Genomic DNA, 26,194 nt, shown 5'->3' with positions numbered 1-26,194 from the left:
TAATTCAAAAGCATCAATTCTTTTTTCTCTGGGAAGAAAAAAGGCCTGCAGGTATTTCAAATTCAGGTTCTCTCTGTGTGTACATGTGGCTTGTTCCTATTTTTAAGTTGGATGCCATCCTATGCTTATTGGCAGCTCAACAGTTTGTTTTGCTCTCTCGTTCAATTCTCCCATTCTTTCACAAAAGAATGCTTCAGAGGGAGATTCCTTTCTAAATTGTAGGGAGATAATTTTACTTGCTAATGGATAGGGATAACTATACTACCTTAATTTTGTTTCATAAGAACATACAAAGCTGCCTAATGTGGAGACCATTGATCCATATAGCTCAGCATTGTCTACACTGACAGGCTGCAGCTCTCCAGGATTTCAGACGTCTCTCTCCCAGCCCTACCTGGAGATGCTGGGGGAACTGAACCTGGGCTAAGGTTGACACCTTCGGTTTGGGCAAAATTGAGACATATCAGGGGGGTGGGGATTGAGAGGCACCCACCAAATCCTCCCACCCCCTTTGTGGAGGGAGGGTTCCCCACATTTGGCCTCCCGCCTCCCTCACCACCCCAGCCCTGCTCTTTCCCTCAGCTCATGTAGACAGGATAATTAAACAGAGAGCAGCACATGGTTTTGTTTTTATTTACCAAAGGAGAATTCTTAGAAGATACAGTGAACAAAAACAGGAATATGTACAGTTACAGGTTTCTTTCCTTTAAAAACAACAACATTGCAGCTTGTATTTTTGCCTCTTACGCAGGTAGCAAAAGCTCATCCACAGGATCGGTCCATTTGGAGACTTTAAGCGGATGTCACAGTTACATTAAATTGGTTGTGCTTGAAAGCAGGTTTATAAAGCGGGTGGACGTTCCACATAAAGTCAATACTGGAAGAGTGAACATACTCAATTATGTATTGCATACACTTTTATTTTCATATTGGTATCCCAATATACTTAAAGTTTGGCCCCGTCGCAAAAAAAAAAACAAAACAAAAAAAACCACCCATGAGAGATTGTGTGTTCAAGTTTCTGCAGGAAAAAAAAAATCTTGTCATTTTCTGGATAACAAATGTGAACTGTTTATCTAAATTGCAGGCATTTCCCAGAAACATCATCTTTGATTAAAACACCGTCAAACACAGACTACCTTAGGGGTCCTCAGATCCTGCTGGACTACAACTCCCATCATTCCTGGCCAACTGTGGCAGCAGTCAGGGACAGTGGGAATTGCAGTCCACCATCAACTAGGAACTTAGTGGAAAAGCACTGTTCCACACCACAGACGTAAATTGGTTTGATGGCCATGAGGGGCTTAACTGTCACAGTTTCCCTGGTAGACTTGGAAATTGTAGCTTGACAAGAGGGCCGAGAATTATGTCGATTCTTAGAAATTTGTTTCTTGGAACTACCTCTCCCATGATTGCTAGGGGAGGTATCTGTGGCTAAACCAGTTTTGTCTATAGCTAGGCTGTGCCTCTTTCTGGGCAGCCCAGAGGCTGAGGCAGGGCTCGTGGGATGAGGTATCTTATAGATTAGTACAACCATCCTGAACCTGACCATTTGAGGCCATTCTTATTGCAAAGCCCATGCAATGCTGAAACACAGACATGCTGTTTATAAGGATTCGTGCTGGAATGCTTAGTGATTAAACCACCAGTTGCCAACATGACACCCGCAGGCATCATAGGGCTCTTGAGGTCTTCTGGCGCCCAAAAGCCTCTGAGCCCCTTGCCCTATCCTCTCACTGTCTCCTCTGTCACAAGCTGGTGAGGGTGGTTACCTCCCCCCCCCCCCCACTTTGAAAGATACATAGAGCTGAAGGAGGATGCTGATAGAGAGGCACTCTTTCCCACTTCCTCTTTCAACTCTTTTCAAGGCTCTACTACCGGATTTGATCTTTACAGAGCCCTCAGAAAAAAAACAAAGTATGCAAATACACACGTTCTCTATTTCTGGCCCTTGAGGGCAGGGCTGAACTGGGGAGAAGGTGACTGGAGGCAGTGGAGCAGACAGGCCTGAAAAAGTTGGCAACTCCTCGACCAAACATTCAGTTGTTAAATGTTTAATATCAGTTAACTGATTTGCTTAACCAACAAAAAGCTTTCTGATAAGTTTTTTTTAAAAAAAGTTCCCCGTTCATCGCTAATTAATTAGCGTGGCTAATTAAAAACACACACAACTACAGCATAAAATACTGATAACACACAAAAATATGTCAGCATGAAAGAGATACTCCTATTTCTCTTACACATGGGAGTGAACACCCCCTAAAGTGGCACCTACTGTGATATGCAGGTCTAACATCTGTAATGGACAAAATGCTTGTCTTCACAGCTATGGTTGCGTTTCACTTTGGCAGCAATCCTATACACACATACCTGGGAGTAAGCCCTGAATAACTCAGCGAGGCTTATTTCTTAGAAGGCGTGCATAGGATGGCGATGTTAAACTAGCTGGTGATTGGCAGACTTGGGTAAAATTTTCCCAGTAGTGTCTGGTAGGGCAGAAAGCAGGGAGCCCAACAGTAGGTGGCACCAGAGCCAATGGCACCCAGAGCCAGCCAATTCTAATTTTGTCTCCAGAGGAAACACTGAGAATGACAACCACTGCCACCTCCTGGTCTTGCTGCGAGTAAGAACGCAGGCAGGTGGGGGCCGGCTGAGGTTGGTGGGGCAACACTCCCAGATGGACCAGCCTCCATTGAGCTGTAGCAATGTGGCTGGTGTTCTTGTGGCTCGTGACACACAGCTTTTTTCTTCTTTTTTTGCAAAAGGGCAGGTGTCCCTGCTGAAATGTAACACAATACTAAACAGTATTGGGCAGCGCAACCCTAAAGTTAAGCCTGTTTACTCTGCCATTTGCAACCACATCTCTGTGGGCCAGGGAGGTCCTAGCTTATGGGCTCTCTCCCTCTTTCCCGTTCTATCCAGAACAAAACATAGATAGCAAAGACCTATTTTAATTCATTCTTACAGGCTGCAATCCTATACCGTGCCTACCTGGGAAGAAGCCCCACTGAATTAAGGAAGGCTTACTTCTGAGTAGACATCATTAGGACGGCACCGTATATAACTTATAAAATGCCTTTTAGGGTGCAATTGTCCTTGCAAGGCAGTGTACAAAGTTTCATGCAAACCTACTCAAAATCATGCCAAGTCTTAGACCACTGGTCTATGCTGGCCTGCTGCTGTCTACTTGTGAGTTCGCAGGCAGAGTCTCTGTCCTGTCACCTTCTACCTGGAAGGACGCAGCTCAGGTGTTACAGCATCTGCTTTGCATGCCTAAGGTTCAACCCCTGGAATCTCCAGGTAAGGCTGGGAACAGTCCTGTCTGAAACACTGGAATTGCTGCCGGTCAGTGCAGACAACACTGAGCCGACACAGTATGAATCAGCTTCCTTTGCTCCTATGGGCTGAATCCAACTTTAGCTCTACTCAGAGAAGACCCAGTGAAATAAGCGAGTCCTGCTTATTAACTTTGGTGGGTCTCCTCTAAGTAGGGCAAGCAGGGGCTACAACCCACCAGCCTCTGCTTCCTTCTCAATGCAAACTTCTGGCCATGCAAATTGCTGACTTAGCCATTTACCCAGGACAGAACCGGAAAACCCCAGTGTCCCCACCACCCCCACTGTTACAACCTTGTGAAATAACCTGAAACCTCACGAGAAGGTAGGAACACCTCTGCCATTTTTTCCTTATTTTTCTTTCTTCCGTTTAAAACAATAGGGACCCTGCTTCTCCCTCTTTTGGTTTCCAATTCATAATTCTCAGAAGCAAGCTTTGCTATGTGTATCAAGCTGGTACCCCCACATTTTCCAAGAGTCCATTATTTATTGCCTACCTACACAGTCTCAAAACTGAAGGTGGGGTGAGATAAGACGTTCAAAGCTGCCCGCCTACCTGACCTCTAGTGCAAAATATTTCCCAGCCATGCTTTTAATAACGTACATTTCGCTTCAGAAGGCACCTAGAAATTAAACTTGGGGTGTGTGTGTGTGTGTAAAAGAAGATGGCTACCAAAATTTTGTGTGTGTGTGTGTGTGTGTGTGTGTGTGTGTGTGTAGGATTGCTATCAGAACTGATGATATCATCTCTTTGATGGCTGAAAGGTCTCTGGAGGGTTTTGCCAATAAGACAAAGTGAGAGACAGTGGTATCCCCCCTTTTCAGTCCATTGTGTGTTTGGGGCTCGGGGATGATGGGGTGCACATCTGTCACGCAACATGCTAGTGGTTAAGAATCCCCGCAGCCCCAAACTGGTCCACCTTTTGCTGGTTTTGAATCTCCAGAAAACAACGCTCTTGACCGTCTTGGGCTTTTGGGCTGAAGTGGTGGCTGACCTTCCCCTATCCCAACTGACCGTTGCTTCATAATCTTTTCGAAACACAGATATTTCAGCTCAAGTCTCTGCAACGGATGAGATGGGTCGGCGGCGCTGTGCCGATGATGGGGAAACTTGCTGTATTTCACATTGCTTTGGTGGAGGCTGGGCCCCGAGCAACCGCCTGCATTTTGCACGCTCTTTAGACAGAGTCAAAAGTCCATACGTTTCCATTCTATACATCCACTTCTCAAAGAGCTCTCTCTCTCTCTCTGTATGTTGACGTGCAACTCATTTTCTCAACCGCAGAAAAAAGGCCTTGCCCCCAGGAAGTGTCCACAGCCCCGTTAATCGCTGGGATTGTATACTTGACACCCCACCCCCAATAAAAACACCCCATGCTTCTCTGCAGCAAAGTTGTGGCAGAGGGACAGAGGGTGGCCTCATTCGTAGGGTTTCAAGTCCTTGGGAATCAGTGGTTCGGTGTCTTCGTTCAAGCTCTGGGACGCCTGGGGAGGAGAGGCTGCTGCCAGGCTCTGAATGGTCTCTTGCTGGTGCTGCTTGGCCTTGTTATAGAGCAGAACCCCAATCGTCACCAGGACAGTCCCGATGGCCGAGAGGCTGGTGATCTTGTTGCCAAACACAATGATGCTTAGCCAGATGGACAGGGCGTGCTTCACCGTACTGGCAACGCTGGAAACGAAGAGGAAGATGGAGTGAGAAACAAGGTCAAAAAAACAGAGCTAGGCTCCCAGAACACGTCAACAGACTGGGTGAGACAGAGAACTGCAGGGCTGAATCCATCACATTGCTTTCAACAGTCAGGCCTTTCCCCACCAAATAATCCTGGAGCTGTAGGTGCCGAGAGCTGTTAATAGACCCCCTTCCCCTTGAGGGGGGACCCCGGGAGTCCCACAAATTGATAGCCTATAACTTGAAGAAAATGATGATGTAATGGGAAATGTTTCTATGCATATGATTGGAAGAAATTGGAATCCTTTGTGTAAGAAACTTATAAATGGCCTCCCAGGACGACGTTCAGATTTCTGTGGATTACCTGCTGAACCTATTGCTTGTAAAGTAATAAATCATGGGACTCTTATCTCCTCCTGGCTCCTGAGTTTTATCGGCCAGACCCAGCAGTTTACAGCCATTTATGGCTTTCTTCGCCCTCACAAAGGTGCATGACCCAACGTGGTTTATTAATCAATCCTCCTTCCCAGGATATTCTGTGAAGTGTAGTTCTGTGAGGAGAATAGGGCTCTCCTAACAACTTGCAGCACCCTTTGCAAACTACAGCTCCCAGGATCCTTTGGGGGAAGCCATGACCGTTTAAAGTAGTATAGTGGTGCTTGAAACGTATGGGGCCTACATTATGTTCTGGGGAGACTCATGGGGTTGTATGCAATGCGAGACCTACCTAGAGATGCGATGGGGAATTGAACTGGAGACCTTCTGCTTCCAAAGCAGATGCTCTACCACTGAGCTATGCCTCCGCCCTGTCCCCCACAAGGGCCAAATTAAATGTTTGCATTCAGGAGTTTTAGCCCTGGCTCTTCTGCTCCATGGCCATTGTTAAACTTCAGCTTCCAATATAGGGAAGGGCTAATCAGCAGGACTGTGCCCACGGGCACCACGTTGGCAGATCTTGCACCCCACTATGCTGTCTTTCTTGCTTGTTAAAACAGCAGGTAAATAAGGAAACCTTTGCCCATGTACTGCAAATTATCCAGCAACCTATTATTATTCGCTGTTGGTATTAACAACATTCATCAGTCACTTTATGCTGAAGACAAAATGCCAGAGCAACTTGACAAGATAAACTACAACAAAATTAAAGCAAATTAGAACCAGAAAACTTTTAAAACTTTCAAAACCCATAAAACACTCATCCAGTTGCAAAGTCCTACCCACTCTACGAAAATACGAACTCCACCATGGGAGACTGTGTTAATTAACCAAAGACCTTAGTCTGGCATCTGCAGATAGACAAAGATGGCTCCAGGCGGGTCTCCCTGGGGCAAGCATTCCACAGATGGGGAGCCACCACTGAAAAGGCCACCCTCCACACCCTCCTACCAGGCGGTAGATCTCAACCTACTGCCAGTGGTCACCTGGTGTAAGGCGCCATAAGAGACCAATCTCTGGTCAAAAAGGCAAGGAGATCCATTGTTTAAATATATGCACACAAATCTTTTCTTCAAAAAAACCCAAGACAAAATGCAAGGGGGATTCTTAACCTGAAAGTCACAGGGGAAATCTTCCCCATCAAGGCATAGGCTGTAACACTTTGGAGATGAAACAGCACTCCGTCTATCAGAAGCAGCACGACGACATCCTGGTTGTACTGGAAGCTCTTCCCGCTTCTCCCAATTACTGGCACGTCCTAAGAAGAAAGGAAAGGAAAAGAAAGAGGAAGATAGATGAGAGGCAGTGAAGGCTTCATTAAAATGCACAGAAAAGGGATCGCTGAAAAGTAAGGAAACACAGGAAGCTGCCTTGTACTGAGTAAGACCATTGATCACCTAAGCTCAGTATTATTGACTCTGGTTGGCAGCAGCTCTCCAGGTTTTCAGATTCTGGACACTCATGTGCGTTTTTCTTACATTATTCAGATTTAGATGGTTTCCATTATGTGAAGTTGCTTCCTGTATAATTCTCCTAGGGACAGATTTCTCAAAGGGATGTTTCAAAGACAGTTTCCTTTTTGAACGGCAGGGAGAAAAATTGTGGCCTGCTGATGGATGCAGACAAAATACACCGCCTGTAAGGTTTCATATGAACACACAAAGCTGCCTTGTACGGAGTCAGACCATTAATCCATCTAGCTCAGTGCTGTCTACACTGACTGGCAGCAGCTCTCCAGGATTTCAGACATGGATCTCACCCAGCCCTACCTGGAGAGGCCAGGGATTGAACCTGGCACCTTCTGCATGCCAAGCCGATGCTCTGTCATTAAGCTCTGGCCCTTCATTGCTAGAAGTCAGAGTCCACAGGTTCCCTCCCCATCCTTGCTTTATGGCGATAAAGCTTTATGCTTTATGGTGAGCCCTTCACGTACAGCATGTTAGTATAATCCCCACAGCAGCCTACAGTGGTACCTCAGGTTAAGTACTTAATTAGTTCCGGAGGTCTGTACTTAACCTGAAACTGTCCTTAACCTGAAGCACCACTTTAGCTAACAGGGCCTCCTGCTGCTGCCACGCCACTGCAGCACGATTTCTGTTCTCATCCTGAAGCAAAGTTCTTAACCTGAAGCACTATTTCTGGTTAGCAGAGTCTGTAACCTGAAGCGTATGTAACCTGAGGTACCACTGTAATACAAGCTGGCATTCTTCTTCCCATACTGCTGATCTGGAGGAGGCAAGTAGAGGCCGGGGGACCCTAGCTTGTTTACGGCTGCTTAGTAGCAGAGGCAAGATTTGAATTTGGGTGCTTTGAAAATGGAGCAGGACTCTTCGTTTATAGCGGGGTTGGAGGGGGAAGAATGCACAAAAAATCTCACCATGAAAAAGATCCAGGCTGGAATCAGCATGATCACTGCGGCTGCACTGGTGTAGAACTGAAGCTCAGGAGCGCTATGGAAATGGTGTTGGTTGGGGAGAATTAATCAAGTGAAATTAGCATTTTGCATGGGCTGCAATGGAAATAACAGTCAGAAGGACGGAACGGGAGACACCCAAACTCAATACACTGCTGAAACTGGAGATGATCTTTAAAAGCACAACAAAACCGGCTGTGACAGAGCGATGAAGGGTTACCCACAGCAGTGGTCCATACGTATGGTTCCTTACCCATCATACTTTTAAAGCGTGAAGTGTGGTTAGTTAAAGGTGCTGGGAATTGTAGTTCCGTATGAATAAACTACAGTTCCCAGGGTACTTTTTGAGGGGGTGGGGAATGTGCTTTAAATGCATGGAAGGTGAATGGCTCATGCTGGGCATCAACACATACAAAACGCTCCAGCTGCACTATTTACAGTAGCATCGTGCCAATTTAACAGTCATGGCTCCCCCCAAAGAATCCAGGGGGCTGTAATTTTTTATGGGAGCAGAGAGTTGATAGGAGACTCCTATCCGTCCCCCCATTTCCAGAGTGGCACTTCCCAGGGAATTCTGGGAATTGTTGCTCTGGGAGGGGAACAGGCCTCTTAAGAACTCTCAGCACTCCTTAACAAACTACAGTTCCCAGGATTCTTCAGGGAAAGCCATCACTGTTAAAAGTGGTACAGTTCCCAGAGTTCCCTGGAGACACTCTGGGAATTTCAGCTCTATGAGAGGAAATAGATTGTCGATCACTCTGAAAACGGGATGCCTTTGGAGCCTGCTTTCAGAGGGGATTGAATGAGTGACCAAGCTTCCCACATGGAAAAGTGTCGTGCAGCCAATCCAGATTTGTCTCTCCCTGCCTCATATATGATGTCAGGTGGACACGCTTAGGGGAAATAGCCTTGGGTGCCAAACTGAGACCCTTACTAGGCCCCGATTAGGTCATGGGCTGGAAATTCCACACCCCAGGCTTAGAGACCTGCTTAATTCTTTTAGATACAAATCCTGCTAAATGAAACAAAATTCAACACAGGAACAAGCAAGCTTCTTTCAGAGGGCAGCTACAGCCTGCTTTGCATGCTTATCTGATCACGTCCAGTAAATCAAGAGGTCAGGGGAAGCTTGAATGGCCCTGGGCGGAGAACCAAAAGGCCCTTTGTCCTGTAACAGGCAGCTCAGTCCAGAAAAAACACAGATGTTGGTCAAAAGCGTGAGAGATAAAGAGGGGGGAAGAAGCTGCTGTGTCAGGCCAAGTGGCCCATCTGGTCCAGCATTCTGTTATCACAGTGGCCAACCAGATGCCTCTGAGGAAACCCAATGGCAGGAACTGAGCACAAGAGCAACTCTCGCCACTACTGATTCCCAGCCGATTCAGAGGCATTCGAAAGTGAAAGCAGAACAGAGTCATTGCTGATTTGGTGGAACGCTCTGTCACAAGAGACTAGGGCCCTGCGGGACTTGACATCTTTCTGCATAGCCTGCAAGACAGAGCTATTCCACCAGGCCTTTGGCCAAGGCACAGTCTGACCCCCTCCTTTGGCAATCCTCACAGAACTCTAGCCCAATGGTTGCCATGAATTTGATTTGAATTGATTTTAGAATGAATTGATTTTAGAATGCTGTGTTACTTTTATTGTTGTTAGCAGCTCTGAGCCCGGCTTCGGCTGGGGAGGGTGGGATATAAATAAATTTTTATTTTTATTATTATTATTAGCAGCCACGGATAGCCTTCTCCTCCCTGATTTTGTCTAATCCTCAATAATCCGTGCTGGCTTGGGCTGATGCGAGTTGGAGTCCAACGACACCTGCAGGGCATCACATGGAAAGCCCTCGCAGTAACCCAAACGTTGAGAAGACTCCCAGCCCTCTCACATGCTAGGAGCCAAGGAACTCGCCAAGACCTCTGTGAAGAAAGAGATGGATTTAGGACGGCTCTGAGAGTCCTCCTAAACTGGCTGCTGTCCTCTGAGGGAGCTGGCTAAACAAGAAGGACTCGCCAACGGTTCATCAACGCGGAGGTACTTACGAGAAGCGATACTTGTCTCCGCTGAGCAGTTTTTTGGAGAAAACGTTCTGCAAGCTGCAAGGGGGGAGGAAACCGCACGTTTGTTTATGAGAAGGAACATGGTTTGTGTGTGCGTGCAGGCGTATATGTGTGTGTGCGTGAATGATTATTATTATTTATTAGACTTGCTGCTACACAAAGGTCTCCGACCGAGTTGCACAACTCAGGGTGGCCTGAGGCCTGCCGCTAATTCTCAGCCTAACCTACCTCATAGGGCTGTTGCAAGGAAAACTATGTAAGCCACATTGAGCCCCTTTTGTGGGAAGGTAGGATATAAATGCAGTAAGCAGATAAATAAATTTAGGAACAGAAACAGAAATACATTACAGGTGCACCCCCCTCCACTTATGCACACCCCACTCACGCATGACATTTCACATGCCGTGAAATAAATAACTAAATGAATATATGGGCCTTCCCTCGCTCAGGGCTCCTGCCTGGAAGTCACTCGGGGCTGCTGCTGGAGTGAGGGAGGGCAGGCTTTGATCAACCAGTGGCACGGGGGGGGGCACCTTTTCTCTGCCTCTGCCATGCAGATGCATCCTGGCACCAGTTTCGCTGGGCACCTTTCCTGGCCCTCCCCCTCCGTGGCCAGCCACAGCCGCTGTGTGCCCTGGCTGCCCTTGGGGAGGCAGGCAGGTTCGGTACAGGCCGGGCAGTGGCCGCAAGCAATTTCCAGTGTGAGTCTCTCTCTCTCCTCCCCATGTGCCCTCCCTATTCAAGTGGGGTGCTCCCCACTTTACACGATTCCACTTTCTAGGCACGCAGGGGGCCTGGAACGTAACTCCCGTCGTGTAAATGTGGGGGATGCCTGAATACAATGAACAGAATTAATGGAATTATAGAACTGTTAAGAGTTGAAAGGGGCCTAAAAGGTCCTCTGGTCCAGCCCCTATAACTCATATAAAACACCTGTGATTCATATCTATATCTACTACACACACAGAGACATATGCACATTAACAGCCACAGGAAACACTGTCTATCTCTCTCTCTCGGTCTGCCTGTCTGTCTCTCTCTCTTTCTTGTATACACACACACTCATCCCACACACTTCTGTCTGCAGTCTCCAATATACCGTATTTTCCCATGTATAAGACTCTATTTTTTCCTTAGAAATAACAGGCCATAATTGCGGGTCATCTTATACACGGATAGCAGAGGGGGGACGAGCGATTGGTGGCAGCAGCCAGCAGGAGATTGGCAGTGGCGATTTGGGCAATCCCCCCCACCCCCAATTATTATTTTTTGTGGTCCTAAAAAATAGGGGTTGTCTTATATATGGGGACGTGTTATACATGGAAAAATACGGTACTTACCAGTCCATGATGTTTGTAGACAAAGCTGCCGAGAAGCCTAGGACGTTGAAGCTCAGCTCTGTTGCAGTGCACAAAGCGAGCCCTCCCATGACGGGGAGAAGAGACAGGTTTACGAGCAATCCTTTGTAGGGGGAAGGGGTTGATCAGAGAGGGAGGGGGAAGGAGACAAAGAGGGAAAAAACAGATCCAAACAAAAGCAGGTTCAAAAAAAACCACGGCATTTTTTAAAGCAATATTTCCAAAGCTGCTTAGCATTTGGGTCATGGTTATGTAAGCTCAGGGACCAGAGATTGGGCTGACCTGTTGAGATTTAGGATGGACAGATCAGGACAAACAGAAGGGAGCCCTTCGCCACACGTAGGATTTGCCGCCCCAACGGCCTGGCTTGCAAGTGGATTTGGCTGGTGGTCAGGAGCCTTATCTCCCCTTGTCCCCTGCTGGTTCCACCTGGGCAAAGTTTGACAGGTGGGCATATCCCAAAGACAGCAGGTGAGCCTTTCTCGCCTAGCACCATGCAAGGGGCTTCGCAAGAGCTACCATTTGCAGAGTGGTGTAACAGACAATTCCCTGCTCCCAGGGAACTCTGGGAGTTGTAGCTGTATGAGGGGAATGGGGGCTCTTAACACATAGCTGTCAACTTTTCCCTTTTCTTGTGAGGAATCCTATTTGGAATAAGGGAATTTCCCTTTAGAAAGGGGAAACGTTGACAGCTATGTCTTAACACCTCTCAACACCCTTAACAGAGTTCCCAGGATGCTTTGGAGGAAGCCATTACTGTTTAAAGTGACGTGATACAGCTTTAAATGGATAGTGTAGATGCGGCCTAAGTTTCAGCAAGACTTACCTGTGTACTCTCCTAAAATCATTCGGGACATGATGACAGTAAAAATGGGGGCGGAGCTTTTCACTGTCTCAGCAAAGGAGACAGCTACGTTCTTCAGACTGACTAGGCCCAAGACCACAGTTGCAAACCTGAAAAGAGAAGAGGGGTAACAAAGTTTTGTTTTGTTTTGTTTCTGTCTGTGTGTTTATAAAAGCAAAACACCCATTCTCAGCTGCTTACAACATGTTTAGATATGCACACTTTCAGGAGGAAATGTATCTTTAGAAAGGCAAATTTTTGAGAAAATATATTCAGAATGACATATTTAAATAGGGATTGAAGTATGGATTCTCATGCAATTTTAAAAAGAAATTCACAGACTGACAAATGAACACATGCAAAAGTGAAGCAGACTCGAATCTGTTCATTCCAATGCGAGAGATAAAGTAGCCACATTATTTCATATATATATATATTTATGAACAAATAAATAAATGACAAGCACACCTCTCCTTAGGGGTCAGCAACCTCAGTCTTGCAGGCCAAATGTGGCCCTCCAGTCCTCTCTATCTGGCCCTCAGAACTCTCTTCAAGCATTTTTGCCTGGCCAGATTATGTCTTTGAACTCTCTTAATTCATAATGCCTTTTTTGTTGCCTGGATGGAGGATAGTGTGTGTGTGTGTGTGTGTGTAAGCTAGCTTAGCGGGGAAAGGTAAAAATTTACATGTGTTGCCCTGGCCACTTTTTTTTTTAAACTTCTGGCCGCATCCACCCTTAGCATGGGGCCCTCAGAATGTTGCCCATAAGTGAATATGGCCTTTAGGATTAAAAACAACAACAACAAAATCCCCATTCTTGCTGCTCAGGTGGACATTCTCCTTTGCGTTGAAACAGAGGCCCAGATACAAGATCTGAGCTGAAAGAGTATGTGTGACCTTTTGATTATTGCATTTTTTTATTACTGATGAAAGATTCCACCTCCTTTTTAGACACTGGGAAAAGGAATGGTCGTTTCCCCATCTCTGCCTTAGAAAGATTTCTAGCCACTTCTTACCTCATCAGCCCGACAAACAACATGATCATGAGGAAGTTGGGAGGGTATGAGACGCGGGTCTTGTGTTGGTAGAGGCAGCAAGGGACGAACATTTTGACACAGCCGATGAAAGTGGTAGACAGCATCTGAACGGCGCCTGGGAGGATCAGAGCCAGAATGAGACAGATCCTTACCTCCCCCTGTTGCTCTCCCTCCCATTCAAAAAACCTGCATGGAAGGCTTGGTTATGCTCTATGATAAATATGGGGCTTGAACATTCAAACACCCCATAGACCCTGGGTCTCATCTTACTGTTTTGGTGGGGAGGGCTCAGTGGCACAGCATCCACTTCTCATGCAAAAGGCCCCACATTCAATCCCAGGCATCTCCATGTAGGGCTGGGGGAGACTCACAGAGCTTCAGTTCCTAGAGCGGTTTAATCATCAAGGCTTCTTCCCAGGGAATTCTGGGAATTGTAGCCCTGTGAGGGGAACTGGGACCTCTTCAATGTCTCTCAGCACCCTTAACGAACTACAGCTCCCAGGATTCCCTGGGGGAGGCCATGAATGTTTAAATGCTGCTTTAAATATATAGTGCAGATGGGCTGTTGTCTGGATACAACTCAAGATATATATCCCACTGTTACTCAAACACACACAAATAAACCATGTATACTGGTTGCAACCGTCAGCTTGGCACTTAAAAGAACAACACACACAAACACATGCATAAAGGTTTGCTCCAAACTATGTTAAGTCAGGCTGTAGTAGTACCATGGACATCAAGTGAGCAGGCCTGCTCTAACTCCAGGCCCGTTGGTTTCAAAGGGAGTAAAAAGTTACTAACTTTGTCTAGATCCAACCCATTTTGTACACCAGGGATGGGGAACTGGTGTCCCCACAGATGCTGAAGGAGTCCCTCAGCCCCAGTCGGCATGGCCAACAGTCAGGGATGATGGGAGTTGTAGTGTGGCAAGATCTGGAGCTTCCCCACCCTGACCAAAACTGTGTATACAAGGTGTGGGGAATGTTTTGCCCTCCAGATGCTGCTGAACTGCAACCCTCAGGATGATGGGAGCTGTAGCTTGGCAACATCTGGAAGGCCAAAGGTTCCTTAGACCATTTTCACAGAGCCATAGGATCGTAGAAGAGGTAGCTTGCAACTTACATGCATTTAACTTGGGTGCATTCAGCTGGACAAATATTAAAATAAATGGGGGGGGGAGAGACAGGGTGGGCGTCTGAGAAAAAAGAGTTTAGCAATCCCACCTGCCATGGGACCTAAAGTGTTTTGACTATATGTGGTTGTGGCTTTGTGCCCTATCCCTGGAATGTAACCCCTGAGTTAAGTTGAGAGACGCCTGCATTGTAGAGCAGGAAGGAACCCAAAAGGTCGTCTGGTTTGACCCCCTGAAAGAAGAAGTAGTTACCCAGCATGCTCGGCTCCCCTTCCAGCAGCGAAAGGATGTACTTGTTAAGAAAAAGTGTGCAAAAGCTGAAGAAAAACCACAAGGTGAGGTAGATGAGTGCATGGGAGTTCCAGATGCCCAGGTCCGACTCAATGACAGTGGTTTCAGTGATGGTGATCTTCAAAACGTTCTCCTCCGGGACGCTTTCGCTCCTGGCGATGACGTACTTCTCATTCCGGGAATGGAAGAAGGAGCCGAGTTGGAAAAACCCTTTGCTTTTGGGCTTCTCCTCCAGGAGAGAAGAAGCGGCGGCGACACCGTCAGCATTCTCCAAATTCTGGACGCTTGCAAGGGAGGCCATCTTGAGGCCCCAAAACAACAGCTGGTTGTCTGGGCCCAGAGAACATCGGCCAAATGCGAAGCTCTGCTTAAGTGGGGAGAAAGGTTCAGCGCCTCCAGCAGTCCACACAGGCTATCCTCCAAAGTTGTTCTTGCTCACAGGGAACTTCAAGTGCTCTTTCCAGAGTACACTTCCATTCCCTGCATTAAACAAATAAATATATATATTTTTAAATAAAATTTTAAAAATAAAATAAAATAAAGAAACACCCCTCCTAAAAGGTTTGTGAAATTTGATTTCACATTTCCTAGGGATTATGATTTCAGAAGCAAGTCTAGTCATTATTATTATTATTATTATTATTACTACTACTATTATTATTATTATTTTACTGTGCTCCATAAAATGTGTTCTTATAGTTGTACACCGCCCTGGGATCTTTTCATAAAGGGCGGTCTATAAAACTGAATAAATAAATAAGAAATACTAGTCCACAGTCAGTGTTGTATACTGGTTAGAGTGTCATGCTAGGACCTGGGAGACCAGGGTTCAAATCTCCCACTAAGCCATGAAGCTCAGTGGCAATGTTAGAAACTGAGATAGAAAAGCTAGGAGCCAAATAGCTTCTGGGACCTGGGCTGTGGGCACCAAAACAGAATGTCTAGTCACCTCTGGGGGCGGGGGTCAGCAACACTTTTTATTTATTATTTTGATAAGAATGAATTATCGTATTTTTCGCCCTATAGGGCGCACTTTTTCCCCTCCAAAAATGAAGGGGAAATCTGTGTGCGTCCTATGGGGCGAATACAGGCTTTCACTGAAGCTTGGAGAGCGAGAGGGGTCGGTGTGCACCAACCCCTCTCACTCTCCAGGCTTCAGGAAGCTATCAGCAAGCCTGGGGAGCCCGCGGGAGTTCCTGCAGGGCTCCCTAGGCTGCGGATAGCAGCCTGCTGCCCGGCGCGCGGGGCGCGCTGAAGCAGAGCACCCCGCGCTTCGGGCAGACATCGGCCAGCCCCACAAGCTCGGGGGACAGCGGGGAGGCGCAGCGCCACCATCCCGCTGTTCCCCGACCTGGTTTGGAGGCTGGCGCTAGGGAAATTTTCCTTTATTTCCCCCCCAAAAAACTAGGTGCGTCCTATGGGACGGAGCGTCCTATGGGGCGAAAAATACGGTAATATGCAATTCACATAAGTGACCTATTGTTAATATCACATTTTTAGCAGAAACTGTTAATACATGTATATTTTGGTCTTTACGGTAAAAATACTGGTACCATACTTCAGTTTTCAAAACACTCTACTCTTTTTTGTTAAATTCCTTAACATATTCAAGATTCAGATAGGTAGCAGTGGTGGTCTGACGCAGTTGAAATAAAAAATAAATAAATTCGAATTGTCTAGTAGCACCTTATAGACCAACTAAGTTTTTTCTGGTATAAGCTTTCGTGTGCGTGCACACTTCTTCAGATACAAACTTAGTTGGTCTATAAGGTGCTACTAGATATTTTTTAATTTTTATTCCTTAACATATTGTCTATCTTTAACATATACTTCGAGGCTTCAAAGCACGTCTGTTTCAGTAATCCTTGAGTGTCAGCCGGGCGCAAAAAAATGCCACCCAGACTTTTTGAGGAGAATCTTTAGGTGCAAAATGCGCCTGGCGCCCTGCTATTTTCGAACACTGCTCACTGGGTGCCCTTGGGCCAGTCAGGGCCTTTTGGCTTAACCTACCTCAAAAGTTTGTTGTGAGGATTAAACACAGAGGAAAGAGAACCATGTATGCCACCATGTAAGGTGAGATATAAATGCATTAAATAATATAGATTCTCTTAAAATTCTCTGCTAAATCTGTGTTGATTTTCAGTCCCCCCCCCTAAAAAACACACACATTAAAATGCACACAATGGAAGTATTTGCCGTTGAGTTGCCATTCTTAGAAATGTTTACAAAAATTCCAAGTAACGCTTCACAGCTGTTTGAACAGACTGGTCTATAGCTCTATAAGTTTTACTCAAGAGTAGACCCACTGAAATTAATGGTCCTAAGGTGATCATACGCAAATTGGGCAGTGTGTTTAAATCACAGTATCAGCATGACACTGTGCAAATATACTTAAAAAGTACAATGGGGCTTCATGCCAGTTAAACATGTATAGAATTACAGCCTAAGATTTATTTCTTCAGCTGCTTACACACACCCAAATAAAATATTTCGGTTCAAATCCTGAAGGTAGTTGGCAGGGGAGCACATTTTGGGAATGCAGGGCCTCTTGGGGATTCGAAGCCTCTTTGAGAAACCCACAACAACATTTTAAAGCCGTTGCACAGATCTCGTTCCAAGCGCCAGCTCAACAAAACCACGGCGGGTTGACTGAAACTGGCTTCTAGACAAATAAATCAAGAGGTAATGAAATATTTACCCTCTAACCTCCTCAGCAATTTTGCAAGAAGCTGGAAAATGGAACAGGGAAGACGGCTGCCATAAGAACTTTAACCAGTTGGCTGAGCTATTAAGTTGGCATCGAGACAGATGCGGGGGAAGGAAAGAACACAGAACAAGCCAGTGATTATATGCCACGTATTTTGGAAATTCTTTCTCAGCCCCCAATCTCACTCTCTGCCAGAATGTATGTCTGCATTTTCAAAAACAACGAGGTCGAAAACAATACTTTGTGGTCACTACAGCGGCAAAAAGACACTCATAACATTTTGAACTATTTACCCTGGAATAGAGATGGAGGAGGGTCAGAGAGAACTACACACACAGGAAAATATTTGAAAGTTCTGTTAAAGGGCTCTCCACCCCACAAAGTGAGTGTGATGTGATCCTGCTGTGCAGTGGGCAGTGTAGCACAGTGGTTAGGGCGGTGGACTGGGAAGACCCGAGTTTAAATCCACCCCCACCCCTGCTGGGCTGTGATGTTAATGGCGTGACCTCAGGCGACAAGCCGCCAAATCTGAGCCAAACCTACCTCACAAGGTTGTTGTGAGTATAAAAGGGGGGAGAGGACCATGCTTGCCTCTTTGAGCTGCTTGGAGAAATGGTGGGGTATAAAATGTAATAAAGTAGTAAGAAATAAATGAAATGTGGGGGATAGCAATTGATTAAATTGTAAATTGCTTCAGGGTGTCCCATGGGAAGCAATTCATACATTAAATGCGCAATAGCTTATATTTTTGGAAGCCTATCATGTTGGAAGCAGTGTTTAAGGGGGCTTGACCCTAAAAAGGAACCAAGTAATAGTAGACTGGCCATATCTGTACAGTGGTACCTCGGGTTAAGTACTTAATTCGTTCCGGAGGTCCGTACTTAACCTGAAACTGTTCTTAACCCGAAGCACCACTTTAGCTAATGGGGCCTCCTGCTGCCACTGCGCCGCCGGAGCACGATTTCTGTTCTCATCCTGAAGCAAAGTTCTCAACCTGAGGTAATATTTCTGGGTTAGCAGAGTCTGTAACCTGAAGCGTATGTAACCCGAGGTTCCCTGTATATACTCTCCATACACCCACCTGCATTAGCCATTTAAAACAGTACAATATCACTTTAACAGTCATGGCTTCCCCCTGGGAACTGTAGTTCATAAAGGGTGCTGAGAGTTGTTAGGAGACCCCCATTCCCTCACAGAGCTACGATTCTCGGAGTTGTTCTGGGAAGAGGGATTAACCCACTTCTGGCGAGCATAGTACAGTGGTACCTCCGGTTACGAACTTAATCCGTTCCGGAGGTCCGTATATAACCCCAAACCACTCACAGCATTAAGTGCGCTTTCACTAATGGCGCTTTCGCTGCTGGCACGTGACTTCGGCTTACATCCCGGGGCAAAGTTCGCAAGAAGGGGCATCTACTTCCGGGTTAGCGGAGCTTGTAAGCCGCAGCGTTCTCAAGGAGGACGGTACGTAACGCGAGATTCCACTATGAGAAATAGATGTCCTGCCAGCCGAGCAGTTCGAAAGCACATCAAAGCGCAAGTAGATAAATAGGTACCACTTTGGCGGGAAGGTAAACGGCGTTTCCGTGCACTGCTCTGGTTCTCCAGAAGTGGCTTAGTCATGCTGGCCACATGACCCAGAAGCTGTACACCGGCTCCCCGGCCAATAAAGCGAGATGAGCTCCACAACCCCAGAGTCGGCCATGAGAGTTTAACCAGAAAAGATACAAAGTATGTTTGCCAAGAAGCAGCATAGCTGTTCAGAATTGGTGCATTTGTTATGTAATTGCAAGGTTTTCCCGTTTCGGGTGCAACAGAATCCAGCTTTTTATATGGCTCAGGTGAATAGAAAAGGGTCGGCTGGTGGCAAGGTCCTTCAGAGGGCATTCTATCCCAAACCATCGTTTCAGATCAATGAGGACTCAGGATTCTAGTTATAGGCCAGTGAGGGTTCAGAATTCCAGGGAGAAACTTATGATTGGTCAGAGGGTTCTGGCTGGAGTATACTGTATATAAGTCCTGGCAGAGAACTGTCTGTGGAGTCAGTCATTTGCCAGGGGGCGAAGAGCATGCAGAACCTAGGGGGAAGCCAAGGGAGTCTCCAGGGGGACTACTCCAAGATAGCTGCTTTTCCTCTAGCCAGAAGCTGACCATTAGCCTCAGGAAGCTGGGAGACTTCAGGTGAAGCAACCATGACATCTTTGATTGTGACCAAGTCCCGGTCTTTAACCAGACGGAAGACTTTACCAGAAAGCTGAAGCAAACCTATGGGTAGTAGGAGTGACAGCTGAAAAGACTCTGCTTTACTACTACTACTACTACTATTACTACTACTACTAATTTATTATTTATACTCCCGCCCATCTGGCTGGGTTTCCCCAGCCACTCTGGGCGGCTCCCAACCGAATATTAAAAACACAATACAGCATTAAACATTAAAAACTTCCCTAAACAGGGCCTTCAGATGTCTTTTATCCTTTCTGTAGTCCCCTGACCTGATGTAATTAGGGTGGGAGACCAGCAAAACTGGCTAGTAGCTTTGCTTGGCCTGCAAAGAACGAGGGCAACTCTATAGCCACCTCTTTTGAAGCAGCAATGATAAAATTTAAAGTATCAGTGTTCGAGCAACTGTATACTTTGAGCGACAGTGACCTAATTAAGCAAGAATCAAAGCCAAGAGCTGTTTACTTTGCAAGTAAATCTTACATTTATTTATATTTTTTAAAAAGTATTTGGTACAATTCTGTGGGTCTGTTCATCTCCTCTATCCCACTACTATATGTAGTAGAAGGTTAAAGGAACAAGCTGTGACGGTATCCACAGTAAAGTAAAAGGTTAGGCAAAGCAGGTATATTTTCTTTAAACTTTCCATAGGGAGCCTACAGAAGTTCATAAGAAATTGGTAGGATAGTAAACCCTGGCTGGGCCCAGCAGGTAAGATCCTGCACAAGCTCCTATTGTTGTTTTCCCTTTTTCTTTTATAACATACCTCATTGCTTTCCAGATTTATATTTAACTATAAGCTATCCCGAGAGCTAGATGAAAAGTGTTCTTAATAAAATAAAAAGTATTTCTTTTGGTGCTCCGCTCTTAACTTTTTGTGCTGACAGCTCTTGCTGGTTTGCGTGATTTCTTGGGGGGGGGGGTGCTTTCTACTTCACCTAATTTTGCGGGATATGTTTTATCGTCTACCATTTCAATGTGCAAGGAGCCTCCTCAAGTTTAACAAAGAATAGGGTTGGGTCCAGAGTGACTAAGGTAGTTGAACTTAGTGTTTAGTGAAATCAATTGAAGGTAAGTCATGAATCATTTGTCCCACTGATTTCAATGGTGCCCCTAGTTCAAATAACTTAGAAGATTTGACAAATATGCAGAGGCTAGGTCTATCCTAGTTCTGAATGAAGAACTGTGAGGCAGGTGCTGGGGTTTTGTGGATGAGGCGGGAAGAAGAAGAAGAGTGCTTCAGAGAAGAGTTTTCTTTTTATCAAGAACAAGACGGCCAGAACTGCCACTGATATCAACTGTAATGCTAAGATATGTACAGTGGTGCCTCGCAAGACGAAATTAATCCATTCCGCGAGTCTCTTCGTCTAGTGGTTTTTTCGTCTTGCGAAGCAACCCTATTAGCGGCTTAGCGGATTAGCGCTATTAGCGGTTTAGCGGCTATTAAAGGCTTAGCGGCTTAGCGGCTAAAAGGCTATTAGCGGCTTAGCGGCTTAGAAAAAGGGGGGGGAGCGAAAAAAATCTCAAGACTCACAAGACATTTTCGTCTTGTGAAGCAAGCCCATAGGGAAATTCGTCCTAGGAGGGCAGGGCCAGAGACAAAATAGGTGGAGCAGCAAAAAAAATTATACCTTTTGTAGAAGACTAGTTTGTGCATGCACACACACCTCCCGCTCCAGCCTCCATTCAGAAAAGCAAGAGGCACGGTCAGAGTTCCAGCCAGGCCGAAACACTTGGGTCACTGAGGGTTGTGGCCTGGGGAGAGTTTTGAGGCCTAGACAGAGATGCCTGGAGGGTCCCATGTGAGCTCAAGGCCTGAGTCCCCCGCCAATCAATGGAGTCAAATGAAAACAGTGGAGCCAAATGAGCACGGGACAAAAGAGGCCAAGCACCTGATAATTGTTTGCCAAGCTTAACTGACCGGCCGGCAGTTGCGACTTCTGGTCTTCCTGGATTTCTCTTTATCAATGTGATATGTCTACTGTTAACAATGCCTGCCTCCCCAGGACAAACGGGTCTGTCTCTATGTAAAAGAATAAGCAGCCACAGCTCTGACACCAGAAGCCTATTTGACCAGAGGAACTGTAAAAGAAGACACCAGGGTGAAATGACAATGGATCAAGAGGTTTGATTCTATTAGTTGAGGCCTGAATGGAGACACTGGTTTTCCTGTCCCACTTGAAAGGCAAAGCTAGGGTGGCAGTCACAAATTATTGCTGTCCTGGAATGGTGGCTGTGCTTTCTCCTCATCCATTTCAGCTTCAGCTGAATGGTCAGGGGCTTGTTGTTTGTGCTTCTTTCCTGCTGAAACCCGCCATTCACATTTTTCTACACATCCATCTGTGCATCTATATTACTGCATTTATATCCCACCTTTGCCCCCAATGAACTCAAGGTGGAGTCCATGGTTTCCCCCTCCTCACTTAATGCCCACAATAACCCTGTGAGGCAGGTCAGGCTAGGAGGCAGCAGCTGGCCCAAGCTCACCCAGTGATCCTCATGGCTAAGTGGGGGAGATTTGAACCCTGGTTACCCAGATCCTAGTCTGACACACTAACCACTACACCACAACATCAGCGTGCTATTACATACACACAAACACACAGTGTGGATACAGGTACAGAGACACCTCTACATGATCTGGTGAAGTGCAAAAGAGTTCATGGCACAATTAATCCTTTAGGCTGCATACCCACCTAACTTTTTAAAGCACACTCTGCAAGATTCCTGGGGAGTGTAGTTTACCTCTCAGGGAGCTCTTAACAACTTACAGTTCCCGGGATTCTTTGGGAGGGGGAAAACTGTGTGTTAACACTATTCTGTGCGCATGCAGCCTTACTTTAAGGCGCTAATTTCTGATTCAGTTCCAGGGTTAATTCAAAGACCACCACTACAATACCACCACTGCCAGCCTTTATTTCAACTGTATCTACCCCCCCTTTACCCTTGGAAGGGGGTGCGTGGGCGGGCTGGTGATCCCTGGTTCAGCCGATGAGACATACACCCACCCGTACCTACTTCAATAGTTTGACCACTACATTCAGAGCTCCTGAGCCCTGGTAATAATTCAAAAACCATCCAGGCATCTCCCCGCCCCAAAATTAACAATTGCAAGACGCCGCGGCAGAACTAACCATTCAAAGAGACACACACAAACACACACCGCGTTGCTGTGCTGAACGCACAAAACAAAATATTGCAATCCCTGCAGCGCAGCCCTTGCGGGGGGGGGGGGTGTGGCGGCGCTAAGCTTTGCAAATGTCTCCAGCAACTTCCCAAATTTTGGGGGGTGGGGAGGGAATTACCTCCGCCATTGCAATGCAATCGCACAATGCTTGCCCCAGACACACCCACCTGCCTGCGGTCCCGGACAAGTCTTGCCTTCCCCTTCCGCAGCCATGATCACGGCCGCCTCCGCGGATGGAGAAGCCCCGCCTGGTCTGCAAAAGGCTCCTCCTCTGATCGGGCGGAGCAAGGTGTTGTGGGGAGTGAGAAAGAGATCTCAAGGTCCGGGGTTCGAGCCCCATGTCGGGCAAAAGATTTCTGGATTGCAGTGGGTTGGACTAGATGACCCTCGCGATCCATTAACAACTCTGCGATTCTATGAATGCGACGAATACTTTAATTCTCAAGGTGACGCCGAGAGACTGGCACTTAGGACCTGGCTCCTTTGCCCGGCCCCAAACCTGACACTGCAAGGTGACTGTGCCTCTAGGCACGTGCAGAGCGCGACGAATTTCCCGGCATGTCTTTTCCGGGTTGCTGCCGTGAGAGATTTTGCAGCCAAAGATAACTAGCAAGCGTTAGTTAATACAAGCAGGGGCTAGTGATATAACAGAGTTGTAAGTTTCTAGAGACGACTCAGGTCACACACCCTCACTTTCGGGGAGGGAGGAAATAATGTTTTTTTTTCTACTTCTTTCTTTCACCGCCATGAAGCTGAAATATTCCCAATAAGCAAGCAAACAAAATATGTTCCAGTTTATGAGAAAATCCAAGTTTCTAGTCTCCTTGAGGAAGTCCCCCACTTTCTTTACTCCAACCCAGGAATCAGGAATGAGGGGGAAGATGTGTGAATGTTGTGGCATACACAATATATTTAAAGGACCCCCATCCATAGCTGTCAACTTTCCTTTTTTTGTGGGAAATCCCCTTATTTCAGCTCCGTTTCCCGCTGCTTCCCACTGCTATCCTGGATTGTTAGATATCCCGTAGACTGTCCCTGGGACAGGTGAGGCTGCTGATCCCTTATTTTTGAGGCTGCCGATCCCTTATTTTCAAATCCGAAAGTTGACAGCTATGCCCCCATCCCACAAGAATGCTAGGAATTGTAGTTCATCCCTCACAGAGCAGCCTTCCAGGAGGAAGGTGTAATTTAAATGCATGAGTGTCTGCACAGGCAACCCCCCCACCCCACCCCTACCGCTCAGTTCCTATGGGCACTTCAAGCCTAAAGTTGTTGTTTTTTCTGCAAACCAGGGCTGAGGAAACTGGCTCGCCTCTCAGAATGATTCAGCTCTAGACAACATGGTCAATGGTCAGGATTGATAGGAGTTGTAGTGCAATGACATTTGGAGGGCTACAGGCAAACGAAGTAAGGGTTGAATGGGGCTGATGTCCATTTACAGTGGTACCTCAGGTTAAGTACTTAATTCGTTCCGGAGGTCCGTTCTTAACCTGAAACTGTTCTTAACCTGAAGCACCACTTTAGCTAATGAGGCCTCTCGCTGATGCCGTGCCGCCGGAGCACGATTTCTGTTCTCATCCTGAAGCAAAGTTCTTAACCCGAGGTACTGTTTCTGGGTTAGCGGAGTCTGTAACATGAAGCGTATGTAACCCGAGTAACTGTATTCCAGTGGGTCTGGAATAAAACAAAATGAGCCTTCTATTATTCTACTCTGAGTAGGGTTAACACTGGCGGTAACCCAGCGTGCATCACTGTAAACTTTCTATCTCAGTAAATCCACTTTTTTGTTAAAGCTATGGTTTTCCCAGTAGTGATGTATGGAAGTGAGAGCTGGACCATAAAGAAGGCTGATTGCCGAAGAATTGATGCTTTTGAATTATGGTGCTGGAGGAGACTCTTGAGAGTCCCATGGACTGCAAGAAGACCAAACCTCTCCATTCTGAAGGAAATCAGCCCTGAGTGCTCACTGGAAGGACAGATCCTGAAGCTGAGGCTCCAATACTTTGGCCACCTCATGAGAAGAGAAGACTCCCTGGAAAAGACCCTGATGTTGGGAAAGATGGAGGGCACAAGGCGAAGGGGACGACAGAGGACGAGATGGTTGGATAGTGTTCTCGAAGCTACCAGCATGAGTTTGACCAAACTGCGTCGGACACGACTAAACAACAACAAATCCACTTTCCAGTCAAAAGTGGAGGGTTTGCATCACACCAGGCACCTCTTCATCTATACGAAGCGATGACCAAAACGGCAGCTTTTTTTTTTTAAAAACCCCACTACAATAAAAAATTTTAAAAGTGAAAGGGGGCATTTAATTTTTTTTTTAAACCAAGTCCCTGCTTTTTTTTCAGAATTCCAAGTTGTGCTTTCGTTATGCGTCACTCTAAAATTTTATATCTCTACGGGCTTTACTCCTTTGAACTCCCAACGCGAAGTCTCTACATAGGAAGCGACAGCGAAGAGCTACGGAAGGGGAGCATACACTTCCTGTTTTTACCGGAAGTTTTGCCAGTCTAGGACTTCGGCCAGTGTCTCTATGGCTTACCCGCTCCCGAAAACGCGCCTGAGGCCTGGAAGCGGAGCTGGCGCCCGCTCGCTTCCCCGTCGGGCCATGTAACTGACTCTGTCGCCATGGAGCCTCCCGACTCGAGGTAGTTGCCGCCGCTTGCGCCTCGCGGGGACCCGTAGCGAGCGCGGGTGGGGCGGGGGAGGGCGGCGGTTGGGTGCGAGGGTGGAGCTACCAGTCTGGACCTGAGAGTTTTCCTTCTGGTCCGCATTAAAGTGGTTGAAGTGTTGCAGGCACTGTGACGTCGGCGCCGCATCACGTCGCGACCTCACCGCGACTGTTGACGTCACATTTCACCACCACCACCACCAAACTTTGAATTCTGAGATGCTTTTTCTAAAAAAAAAGAAAATAAAAAAGCCCTTCAAATATTCTGAATTTGTTTTGAAAACGTATTTATTTTTTATTAAATTTATACCGATGCATTTAGTTACTTTAGTTGTTTTTTTTAAGTGACCAATTGTATAAATAAATAAATGCAATAAAAGTAATAATTATATTTATTATTAGAAGGCGCTCATGGAGGCATGCATGCTTGACTCCATTTTATCTTCACAACAACCCAGTGAGATAGTTTAGGCAAGAGAGATTGTCAACGGTCCAAAGTCACACCTTGTGGCTTCGCTTTCAACCCTGCTATCCCAGGTCCTAATCCAACACTAACCACTACACCACACTAAGACATGGCGAAGATTCCATCCTGGTTGCTTCTACTTCAGCAACAAAAGAAACTTAGCTTTCAGTTGAAATTTAGAAGTGCGGACAGGATGAGGGAAGAAATCATGACATCCTTGAGCATGTCACTGTGGTCCAGATTTCCATGCAGCGGATAAGCATGCGTGTTCTTGCAGTCCTGACTCACGAAAGGGGCTGCCTCTGTTCTCGCACAACAGCCTGTGGTGTCCACAAGTATGCTTGTTATGCTAGCTTACAGCAAGGGCAT

General features: G+C 46.5%; 2 protein-coding genes across 4 annotated transcripts in view; one reads left to right on the top strand and one right to left on the bottom strand.

Moving 5' to 3' along the window:
* Positions 1-617: 617 nt before the first annotated feature.
* SLC35E2B (solute carrier family 35 member E2B) lies at positions 618-25,342 on the bottom strand. 3 transcript variants are annotated; one of them, XM_081016213.1, is made up of 9 exons: positions 25,231-25,342; positions 14,530-15,048; positions 13,122-13,257; positions 12,088-12,215; positions 11,244-11,364; positions 9,886-9,939; positions 7,817-7,889; positions 6,552-6,697; positions 618-5,004 (listed from the first exon to the last, which is right to left on the bottom strand). In XM_081016213.1, the coding sequence occupies exons 2-9, from the start codon at positions 14,867-14,869 to the stop codon at positions 4,755-4,757; spliced, it is 1,248 nt and encodes a 415-aa protein (XP_080872339.1). In that variant the 5' UTR covers positions 14,870-15,048; positions 25,231-25,342; the 3' UTR covers positions 618-4,754. The 3 variants fall into 3 exon arrangements, with proteins under 3 accessions (XP_080872339.1, XP_080872338.1, XP_080872340.1); XM_081016212.1 differs by lacking the exon at positions 25,231-25,342 and adding an exon at positions 22,853-22,976; XM_081016214.1 differs by lacking the exon at positions 25,231-25,342 and adding an exon at positions 17,267-17,342.
* LOC308482757 (uncharacterized protein) overlaps positions 25,205-26,194 on the top strand; it is a 22,271-nt gene continuing 21,281 nt past the window's right edge. Inside the window, exon 1 of the mRNA XM_081016250.1 lies at positions 25,205-25,336. Within this exon, the coding sequence (XP_080872376.1) occupies positions 25,317-25,336 (20 nt within the window). The 5' untranslated portion in view covers positions 25,205-25,316. The remainder of the gene's footprint in view (positions 25,337-26,194) is intronic.

Source organism: Podarcis pityusensis (genome assembly GCF_964106645.2).
Source record: "Podarcis pityusensis genome assembly, chromosome: 8".
NCBI lineage: Eukaryota > Metazoa > Chordata > Lepidosauria > Squamata > Lacertidae > Podarcis > Podarcis pityusensis.
The sequence above is the reverse complement of the archived record's forward strand: the minus strand, read 5'-3'. Positions and strand labels throughout refer to the sequence as shown.